Raw genomic sequence first — 12,500 nt, 5'->3', positions numbered from 1 at the left:
ATCAAAATAATAATTATATATATATATGTACATAAAAATTAATTTCTTCCTTATATTTTTGGCAGATATTTATATCTATAGAAAAGGAAATACATATCTTAGCTCTTAACTTATCTATACCACATATAAAGTGATAACATTTTCTGTGTAAAGAGAATATATATACAATACATATATATAAATACACGTGTATATATGTATATATTGAAGCAGGCAAACCACGTATTTTGCCTTGCACACTATAAAATTAGAGATTGTTTTTTTTTCCTTTCACTTTTGTTTTGGTTTGTCAATTGTTTTCGCAACTGTTTCTTTCTTACCCAAAAGAAATTTATAAAGTATTAATAATACATATATATATATATATTCAGATATATGTATACTTCGGTGTGTCGGCGTGATAGGATAGTTCACACCTTTTCCTATAAAGAGAAAAAAAAAACCCTCCAAAAGTAGAACTGAGTAAGTTATAAATGCGAAGTTGGTCATTAAGTGTCCTTCTTCACTTTTAAGTGGTAGCATTTCCAGGCTTCTGCAAAAAAAAACAAAAAAAACAAAACCAAAAAACAGGAAAAAAAAAACAATCTAAAAGAATCCCTCTTAATTGCTGCTGCCCGTGTTTCTTTCACCTTTCTACCCACCCGTCCTTTATGTATGTGAGAGTACGTGTGTACAAATATATATATATTATAGAATAGTTAACGTGTAAATATATATATATAAATATTATTTAGGTACTAATGTATACAAATTGCATTAAAATCACATATTTTTGTTTCTGTTTTTCTCCCTTATCTTGCCTTCTGATCTCCACAGTCTGAAAGAAAATCAAAAGAAAAAAAAACACAAAAACAACCCCCACCAAAACACAGCTTTAACACTTCCCTCAAGTCTTTGTTCTCTCCACTATCCCCCCTACACTTAGCCCTACTCCTCTCTAAAGAGGGACAAAAAAAAATAATAAAAAGATATAGCAAATATATAATTTAAAAGCTTTTTTATACATAAATATATATTCTTCGCCTGTCTCGCTCACTCCACTGCATTTGTGATGCCTGCAAGTTTCCTCAGTACCGACATGAATGGTAATAGCGGCGGTCTGGAAGACCACCGTGCTATGCAGTTGGCCCTGGAGTTGACAATGCTCGCTGGATTACATACAGATGAAGATACAACCACCACGACCAGTACTAGCAATGGACTTCCGAATGCTCCTCAAACTTTTGACGAGTCTGCTCCACGCAAACGCAGCGCCAACATGACGGAATGTGTGCCAGTTCCCAGTTCGGAACACGTTGCTGAAATTGTTGGCCGACAAGGTAAGTTTTTCAGTATAGAAGAAATACTTCTATTTAACAAAAAAAAAAAAAAAATGAAATACAATAAAACTAAGCTCTGCGAATCGCTTCCAATATTCCTTCGCTGATATGTAATTCTAAGAGTGCCAATATTTGTTTAGTTTAGAGGTATTTTATGAATTAAATATACTAAATTTTTTCTTGAATCCCTATTTTCAAATCTTTGCTCGAAATTGCTTTTGATCTTTGCTGTATTTACTCTTGGTGTGACCCCGAGCTATCTATAACGCCTGGAGACTCTACTGCTAAATAGTTACACCAGAGAGAAGTCTCACAAATTGAAAACCTGCATTTTAATCTTGAAACTCCTAATATTGATGCTTATTTAACTTGTCCTAAATCTTCAGCGGTATTAAAATCTCTTTAAACACCCCGTTGACAGTGTGGATATATTTGTACACATGCATTTTGTAGTAATGGCATTTCTTTATTCGTTGAAGCTTAATTTCAATTCACTAAGGCATACTCTATACACACACTCATCGATAATGAAATCTTGCGCCTTATTTTGTAGTTAGGAAAAACAAAATTAATGTTTCAAGGAAATTGTCTCCTTTGTAAACGTAAAATAACCTAGGTTTCTGATAAAAGTTGTACGTCGTTTTTACTATCATCAAGTATACTCCACTAGTGGAAAACTGTATTAAGCTACAAGGCAAAAATCGATTTGTGTAAATATTGTCATTCATCATAGAATTGGCGCCCCCCCCCCCCCACCGAACCTCTCTCATACTTCTTACACACAGCATGGCCTTTTTGTTTTTGAATTTCTCTAGGTATCTTTTCTCGTGATTTGGCTTTATGTAAGATTTTGGTATCTTCAGTTCTTTTCAAAAGAAAGAACCATAATGTTAGTTTAGCTTGTCTTTTTTTTTTTTTTTTTTTTTTACTCTTTCTTTTCTGTAGGCTGATGACTAAGTTCATGTAAGTTAGACAGGCAGAGCTAAAAACTGCCTCGATGATGTGAGTAATTAGAAACTACACACATTCTACTAGCAATGCATTCACCAACAGTAGTACTTAAGATATCTCTCTAGGCCATGTTGGATAAGCAAGAAAGCTTTATAGATTTATACTACATATTCTCTCTTTCGAGTGTTGGTCCTCGATAAACTGACATGGCGAGGGTGGTTTTATATATATATATATATATATATATATGATTCTGTGTGTGTAATTTATGGAGAGTTTTATTTTTAGGTTAGTGCTCATATATTGTTTATTTGTATTATCTCGGTTAATTACACTCGCATACAAAAGAAAATTGCTATCAGTTGTTGTGTTGCTATCTCTTCTATTTTCTCCTCTGTGTGTGTGTATAACATACACCCTCGCAGTGTGTGTCTGTATATGTATATACACACACACACACCCCTTCTAGGCACTCTATTACTCCATTCTTGTGGAATTCCTATTACATAGCTATTATCTCGCCTTTTTTCTAATGGCTTACTCATTCCGTTAGTCTTCGCACAGAAGTCTTAAATTTCATTTCATTTCGTTATTTATTTTCCTTGTTTCTTCAGTCATTCCTCCTATTATTTGTTTATTCTTTCAAAGCAAAATATTACATGTTTTAATGTGCATTAAACAGCTTTTTCTTGCTTCTATTTCTCCTTTTAAAGCATAAATATAAAAGCAACCCCCAACTGTAAAGCTAGCAAGGCAAAGCCATTAGTACTAACATACTTTGGTTTTACTTGTCTTTTCGTATATTAATGCAATATAAATAGAATTTTGGCACTTCGTGTACCCAATAAGCTTAGGAACAGCAACAAAAATCGTTTACTCTTGTCAACTAAACTTATTTGTCATCTTTTGCTGTTTCTGTTGGGTCATGACCTATTATTATTGTTACTACTACTATTAGTATTCTTTCCTTACTATATATACACATCTATATACTGCAGCATCACGCCAATTTTCGTCTAACAAATTTTTGTTCTCTCTCTGAGCTTATATATATATATTAACTATTACTTTGTTTTGCTGTCTAGATATTGTACACTATAATACTTCCAAACTATGTATATACATATATATATACTTCAAAGATTCTAGTGCCATTCGAAGCCATTTTCTTCTATGACTCATTTATACGTCTTTTATTTTTTCCTCTCTGTCAAAAATTTTTTATGAACCAATTAAAATATCAAAAATAAAGAAAAAAAGGTTGTAGATAAGCATTATGCAGTTAGTTTTATAATCATTTTGTGTAATTAATGTTATATAATCCTCGTTGCTTTGGGTTTTTTGTCTTACTATCTGCACGCCTTTGTTCTGACAACGTGTGTGCGTGTGTGCGCGCGTGTTCAGTGTATATAATTGTGTTTTTCTGTTATGAATTATAAAATTAATAGCTATTGTGTCGCAAGTCTACTTTTCGTTTTCGAAAGCTTAACTAATTACAAATCAATAATTTGCTATAAGTGTGTGTGTGTGTGTGTGTGGATAACACACACATACTCACTCACACACACACACGCATTTAGTGATTAACAATAGAAAAACTATAACTTTCTATTGTATTTCTATCCTCATGAGAGATAATGATATAAAAAGATTTTTTTTTAATTTAGTGCTGAATGTTTTGTAATTAGTATTAATAATTCGCTATGAACTTGTTATATTAAATTACTAATACAAAGTTAGTGTTGTATGCACACATATACACTCAAGCTGACGCACATGCTGTGGATGAGTTAAACATGATGGGTGGGGGTGATACTCCCCTCTTTGTTTAGTGATATCAACGTGTCGTATATACACCCTCATCGATTAATGTGTACTATACTGAAATATATACCCGCGTACGTCAGAACTTTTTATAAATGGCAACATTTTCTGTATAACGTATGTGCATATACGTATAGAATACATCTGTTAGCAAATGTATGTATATATATATATATATATATATATATATATTGTATACACCTATATAGGTAATTTATACACACGTGTACTACTGTTTACGTAAAATCGACAAATGTATGTGTGTGTGTGTATATATATATATATATATACACGCACACACACACACACACACACACATAACTACAGCAATCCCCAGAGCACTGTTTTTGGCTATACACACGTGTGTATATTCATATGGCAATTATGTATGAGGTCTGAATTGTTAGTATTATTGAATGCAGCATTAAATGTGAAGTGTCTTATTATAATACTCATGTTGGATCATACATTTGATACGTATATTATTCCTAAATGTTTCTTTTATATTTTTAGAATATCAATGTTGGATCGCAGCCGAGATACATTTGTCATCTCAGTCCTTTATTTCATTAAAGATCATGTGCACAGGTTTAGATGTTGAAACGAATCATTTCGAACAAAGGAGATTTTATGTATTCTCCAATTTCTTTTAACTGTATCGTTTAATTTCAACTCTATTGACATTATTAAAAGAAATATTGTTCTTGTATTTCCATAATTATCACATAATCAGTTACCTAATTCTAATTTATAATTACATTTGGGTTTTTGTTGTCGACATTGACCTGCATTTTATCAGTGGACGTGATCCACTATCATATCTCACCCTATTTTAGTAGTGGAGGAGTTAAGATTCACGGGTGATCTTCAGTTAGATTAATATTTCTAGTTTGTTATATTATTATTATTACTACACAGCTTTACTCTTCTTCAATCCTGTTCTATCTTCTAAGCACCCAACCGCCATAATTCTTGAGTTTCTAATTTTTCTCATGTAAAATGTCAGCGGTAGCATTCTTGACATAGCATCTTCGACATCACTAACACAACCTCATTTTAAGAGTTCATTTCGTATGGCTAAATTCGAATTCGCTGGTGGGAAACGCTTTTACTAAAATACTAAAATCATCACATTTGCTATATATGTATGTATGCACGAGTGTATATACATAAGTATATACACATACATATACACACATATAACACCATGTTGTAAGACATTAAACACGTTAAAACTGCATGACGTTGTTTTGTGTGCATACATACAGGCATACTGTTTATATATACATATATATAGATATATATGTGTGTGTGTATGTATAATGCACTTAGACATAAGTATTATACATTATGCACATTCATTTAATATACATTCCCTATATGTCTAACTCGTGCAAACACTAAACATGCACATTAGAATTGTGTGTGTAATTATATATATATATGTGCCTTTGTCTATTTTCATTCAGTTAAAATGACTGTAAAATTTGGTTGACATTCTTTGAAAATTCAACTCCGTTTATTTTTCAAAAACCAGTGTTAATATAGACAAGACTATACACCCGGTGCCCGAATTTCTACACTATACATATCGGTTCTTCTCTCAGAAAAAAAATTTTTTTTTTCTTTTTTGAGGTTTTTATTATATCTATTGCAAATGTCTTGTGTTCTGAAGAAAAAAAAAATTAATTTTTCTATTTCAAGAATTGTAAAATAAATAACGTTGCCTCCTGTCAGTTGCTGTTTTATGCATGGCTGTTCTCCCGGTGTCGTCGAAAATAGTGCGACAGATCATCAATAGCCCTGCTGGATAAAGGAAAGTTGTTTTTACTAATAAATCTCGCATTATTTATTACGAAACTATGGTTTTAAGACAAAATAAATTTATAAAGAGAAGGAAAAAAAACCAGAAAAGTGCACATCACATTGTTGTTGTAACTGGTTAGTCAACTTTATATTTTTTACCTTGGCGTCAAGGAAAGTAACATTTATGTATAAATGTTTATGTGGGTAGTAATTCTATTTGTGTTTTTGTGTGCATGTGTGTATAATTGAGGCTTTTCTTTTATACACACGCACACATTTAGCAGTTTTGCTTTCAGGCGCGTGTACATTATATGACGTAAGTGTACAGTATGTGTACGCATACATACATTGCCTCTATGTGTAACACAGGCACAATATAGCTATGTATATAGGTAAAAATACATGAGCGAGAAAAGTGCGAGTAAGGCAGCAAGTCTCTAGTGACTAGTCTAATCTATCTAGTAGTCTGTCTGAACTTGTGCTGTTTACTCGGTTAAACATATATCTTAGCCTTGCGATACACACATATATATAAATAAAATGTGTGTGAGAGAGAGTGAGTCTCGATCAACCGTGCATGTTCTCGGCTATGGCTGCTCTCGCCTTCTGCGCCTTATTTCTTTTCCTCATCGCCAAAACATTTGTTCTCTTCATCTAACACGTACACGCGTACTTGATGCCGACTACACAGATACATATACCACACACACCTACACACGTAACTCGCTGAGCCTCAACTCCAGTTGTAATTTTCACTTTGTTGTTGAAGGCGCGCACACATTCACACACACGGACTCGCTCACACTCTTTATACGCGCACGCATGCACATCCCTGCATTTCTAATATATAGCTATTTTTTATACGGTTTACATAGTCGCAAAATTGATACACAAGCTTCTTTGAAATACGTATCTGTCGCTCTCTTCTTCCTCTCTATGTACACGCACTTGTATATCCATATACACTCTCTACACACGCGCGTTGATTATATATATATATATATATATATATATATATATATATACACACACACACACACACACACACACACACACACACACACACACACACACACACACACACACACACACACACACACACACACACACACACACACACACACACACACTTATACGTGTATTCTTTATGCATGTGTGCATCTACATGTCTTAATGTTTGTGCGTGGGTGTGTATACTTAAACCTACGTGTGTGCGTGTACGCACATGTGTATGTATATGCTGGGGCATTGCTATGTCTTCAGGCTCGTACATAGTTTGTGAAGTGACTTCTCTGCCACTTTCTTACGTCTCATTCTGTGCTAAGTCTCTCAGGGATTACGGATGCCCAAATCCTAAGTCCATTCCACAGTATATATGCTTTCGAGGAAGAATATCAAGAAACTGGTTGCCGTGAATCCCTGACTGTTGAATGATTTTGTTCTCAATGTTGAAGACAGAACTCATGGAACTAAACATTTGGGCCCTGTTTGTGCATTTGTATAACTTACAATGTCAGTTTCCACAACACTTTTTTAACCCTTGGTTGATGATTGTAGAGCTTCCTTTCCAGGAATACAAAATTTTCAGTCTATATCAGTACCTCATTTTGTGTACAGAACGGAGCTTGGCAATATGAGGCCACCATAATTGGCAGCGATGATTTAACCAACAGAGATGCATGACCTTGTACCATTTTTGCAACATGCACATGGAGCAATGTCATGATTATATTATACATTTTGACAGTGTTATCATTTCATCTGGCCCCATGTATCCATGTTGTGTTGTATTGGTGAGCTTGTGTGTGAAATTTACTGCCTTAAATGTTAGATCTTCCTCTGTTCTTAATGTCCTTCAGCAGGTTTTTAATATCTTCGATATCTTGGTGCCATGGATTGTTTGTGATGGTCTCTTTTACAACTGAGAAAAGTCTGACATAGTTACGGGTATTTGTGGGCATACAGACACATGTACACAAAGATGCAGACACACTTATACCTGGGTAACATGCAGTTGTGTAACGTTCACTTTTCATGCTAGGATGTGGCAGGCGAAGTTTCTTTGTGATGGACCGATTGCCAGAATGCCTTTGTTGCCAATCCTCACCTATTTTCATGCAGTGTTATCTTTCTCCAAGGATGAACATGCCTTCATGTAATTTGAAAATGAGGCTCTCATTTACAACTCGTACTTCCTTGAAGAGGTGGCACAAACTGGCATGGATGAGAAGCAGACTTCTTAACCACACTGCCTAATCTGTCATGCACATAGTGTGCATACAAATGTGTATGTAATATACAGCCCAACCCATGCCATCATGAAAAACGGACTTTAAAGGATATCGGCACTAACTCATTTTATTGTTCTGTCTCTTTACATGCTGGCAGTTTAAATTGGTTCCTTGAATAGTATTTTACTGTAGGATACCCATCATATCAGCAACTAATGATAGGTTGCTACTCCAGCTTCCAATTTCAAAAACTAGGATTTATAAGCACATACATAAACATAAGTATAGATATAGGTATGCATGTGAGTACACTTATGCAGATGTGCTTTTATACAGTCATTTATGCTCATTCTGCAAGTTGGCTCAGCTGTACAAGCTCACACACACATCAGCAGGCCCATTTGGGCATGCATGCACACCAGCATGGGTCCATGTGCTTTCATATATTTATCAACACTCACATGTATACAGGAATTGATATTCAGACATATATGTATACATACACTCACATGCATATACTATTTTCATACATGCATGTATATATACACATATATATGCATATGTATACATGTGCGTGTGTGTGTGTGTGTGTGTGTGTGTGTACACATAATTGTGTATATGTACATTGTGACATTTGCCACTATTCCATACTTGCATAGGTCAGGTTGAATGAGGCAGCTGGATGCTTATCCTGTCACCAACCTGTTTTCAAGCAAGATAATGTTTCTCAGAAATGGAGAAAGTGTGATGGTGAACTATCAAGTGATAAGACAAGGAAACACAAACATACATTGCACAAGCATTGGGTGTGTGTCATTTTCCAGTTGCTTAGCCCACTCAAAAAGTTTTGATTTTTCCTGGAGCTCTAGTAGAAGATTTGCCCAAAGTACAACACAGAAGGACTGAATCCCAAATCATGATTGGGAAGCAAACATCTTAACTGCATAGCCATGCCAGCACACACACACACACACACACACACACACACACACACACACATGAAATAGAAGCATGTAAATATGTACACATGCATATATATGTTGGACATTAGCATAAATACTTTATATAAAGTCCCTGTAGTATACATATGTATACACACGAACATAAGCAACTTTATATACACATACAGCTATATATATATATATATATAGCTCTGGCTTCCTTTTGTTAGCATGTGGTCATCATACATAAATATGTCTGAATTATTGCATATCCATATATAGCTACACTGTTGTATGTATCTATAATCCAAGATTCACATTAATGCATGTGTACATGCATATATATTTATATATGTGCCCATAAGGATGTGTGTACTGATATTTAGGCATGCCTTTGTAGTAAAGGTAAAGGAGTTTGTTTTACAAATGCTTTGATGACATTTGGTCAATGAAAATGGTATCTCTGTGAGTGCATTTGTTCTCTTAATCCTACCGTGGTACCCTAGCTTGACTGAAACTTCAATGATTGAAGCCAGTGCAAAAACTGAATATCATTTCCAATGTCCAATTTTTTCATGCTTCCTAAGGTCAGATAATTCCTGTTACCAATCCTCTTTTGTTTCCAGATATTTTTCCATTCTCGAAGATCTTCATGAAAGGCCGTGATGAATAACATTGCTTGTCTAGAACCATGTGATAAGAGATATTTCTCTGTATGCAATATGAACAGGCTTCTTTCAGTTTCCATCCACAATATACTGTCACAAATCTTTGGTCAGCGTGTGACTATAGTGAAAAAAACTTCCACAAGGTGATGCGCTGTGGGATTGAGCCCAAAATCACATGGTTGTGGAGCAAGCTTCTTAATCACACAGCCATACATGCTTATGCTCATGTGCAAAAAACATTTGAATGTATGTACACACATTCATGCATATATGTATATATATACCCTTATCTACACACACCTTAACATGAACGTATTAAGGTATACATTTATGTATATATGCATATACATGGATTTGTATATACAGATGTGTATGTATATATATATATATATATATATATATATACACACATACATATAATTATATATACACACACACATGAACTTTTGTATGGTCCTATGTCTATATATGCATGTATGTGTATATATACATAGATGAATGTATGACAATGTATGTATTTTTATGTTACATGCATGTTTATAGATCTACAAAAATGTATATTTACATAGTTCCACATATAGAGTTTGTGATTATTACATGTATTGCATGTGTACACACACTCACACATGCGATTTCTTGTCCTATACATATATGTATGCATATTTACATGTATATTTATGTATATAACCTAAGTACATTTGTATACATTATTTGCATATTTACAATATATATGTATTAGTTACATACTTAGTATATCTCTCTCTCTATATATATATGTGTATTTGTAATAATCGTTTTGTATGCATATATATATATACACACACACATATATATATATATATACATAGTGTAATGTAAATTGAATTACATGCTTCTGTTTACTTATGACATAAATGAGATGCACACAGTTTATACATATAACTTGATGTTTTGTATCTGCCTGTGTGTAATTATATATATATATATATATATATATATATATATATAAAAGAAAAGAAAATGTAATTTTGGATTTACTAGAATCCTGACATGTTTGTGTATGTTGGTTTAAACACACACACATTAATGTATGCACCTATAATGTATGTGCTGTTTGTCACATTCACAATTGATTCATATAGTTTAGTGAGTGTTAAAGAACCGTCCTAGTTTTCTTGGATACAGTTTCTTAATGAAAGATGACATCTACTGAAGTGAAAGCTTCCCAACCTTTCTGCTCTTCAGCTGTCATAAAAAAAACAAAAACAAAACTTCATTTGATAAACATATCCTTTTTCCCTATGAACTACAGACGCACTTGCACACCCATATTTTGACCTCCATTTTCAGTCAGATACTGTAAGTCATCACTTTAATTCTTCCCTCTTCATCTGTCCTTAACACTGCATCACATTTACACCTTGTTACCTCTTCCCACTTCATCATTATAGTTGTTTCCTACCTTTTTTATATACAATCTTTCTACTTTTCACATTTTTAAAAAAAAATTCTGTTTAGACTTAACAAACACTACCACCCTTTCCATGAAGTGCCATTCCTTTAAATCCTAGATATTTGTTTTCATAGCATGCTACATATACCGCGGGTTTAGTTTCGTTTTTTTTTTCCCCCTCAATTTAATCAGGTGTTAAAAACATTATACAAAGCACTGATTTGACACTAAGCTAAGTCAAATGTTTGTATTTGTACATCCTCAGCATAAACAAACACACTCACACACACAGATACAGTTTTTGAATTACATTCTTGTTTTGCAAAAATGCAAGGGTGGTTTGATCATGATTTATTCCTTAAAGGCTTTGTCGTGTGAGTGTGACCAAGCTGGGGCACCAAGTTTAGTGGATTTTAGTCAATAATATCTGCTCACTCCAATGCCTTGTCTGGTGCTTATTTTACTATTCTCATTAAATGCAAAGTATACCTTTGTGAGGAAATCCAGTTGACCACAAATTAAACTATGTTTCGATGTACCAGGTTTCATCTTGTGCCCAGACTCTCGTACAAGCATTCACACTGCTTCTAGTGTGTGTGTGTAGTAAATCATTCCAGCTGCCATTCATGCAGTATTAATCATTCCAAGGCTGTTGTAGGAAACAATGGCCCAAAGAGATGTGCATTTGGGTGAAGACCAGCACCACATGTTTTCTAATCAGCCATGTCTACCTTAGAAATTTTCATTTTTAAATAGTTGAATCTAGAATTTTACTCTTGAACAAAAATACCCCTTTGTGAGGCATTCTCACTGAGATGGTTGTTGGTCTCTTACTCTGGATATTTTGAATATTGTGTATAATCTTCAGTGTCAGTTTATTTTACTAGTGTTGTGATTTCCTGGGACTCCTGTGAGATGCAACCTGGAAAGGATTAGTTCCCTTTAATTTTAAAAAAGTCATTTTTTTTTAATGCACTTAGTGTCAATTGTAAATATATTAAAATGAAATCAGCTAACATTGATAAAATTTTGTATACATACATAGTCTTGTAAATTGTTAGTTTGATGTATGTAGAGAAAAGGAAAATATACTGACCTTAGTGATCACTCTTTGTATGCCTTTTCTTTTTTCCTTTTCTATGTGCACGGGATATTATAATCTCAGGTGACCTAGTATGTTGGATCACTTCTACTTGTGGTTCATACTTGATGTCTAAGTAAGCCAATGAGGAGTTTTCTTTGTGATCTGCTAAAAGTAGTATTCAAGTTTTTTTTTTTTTAATTGTACCTAACCATCTTGAAAGGCATGATGGATGATTAGGTCTTGT

General features: G+C 33.8%; 1 protein-coding gene across 1 annotated transcript in view; it reads left to right on the top strand.

Annotated features, from left to right (window-relative positions):
- Positions 1–12,500, top strand: part of LOC106871964 (RNA-binding protein MEX3B) — an 86,713-nt gene that overhangs the window by 1,231 nt on the left and 72,982 nt on the right. Inside the window, exon 1 of the mRNA XM_014918752.3 lies at positions 1–1,319. This exon is cut by the window's left edge and continues 1,231 nt beyond it. Coding sequence (XP_014774238.1) covers positions 1,052–1,319 — 268 coding nt within the window. The 5' untranslated portion in view covers positions 1–1,051. The remainder of the gene's footprint in view (positions 1,320–12,500) is intronic.

Source organism: Octopus bimaculoides, chromosome 15 (assembly GCF_046866305.1).
Source record: "Octopus bimaculoides isolate indiv1 chromosome 15, ASM4686630v1, whole genome shotgun sequence".
Classification (NCBI taxonomy): Eukaryota; Metazoa; Mollusca; class Cephalopoda; order Octopoda; family Octopodidae; genus Octopus; species Octopus bimaculoides.
Note: the sequence above shows the minus strand (reverse complement) of the source record. Positions and strands in the feature narration are given on the sequence as shown.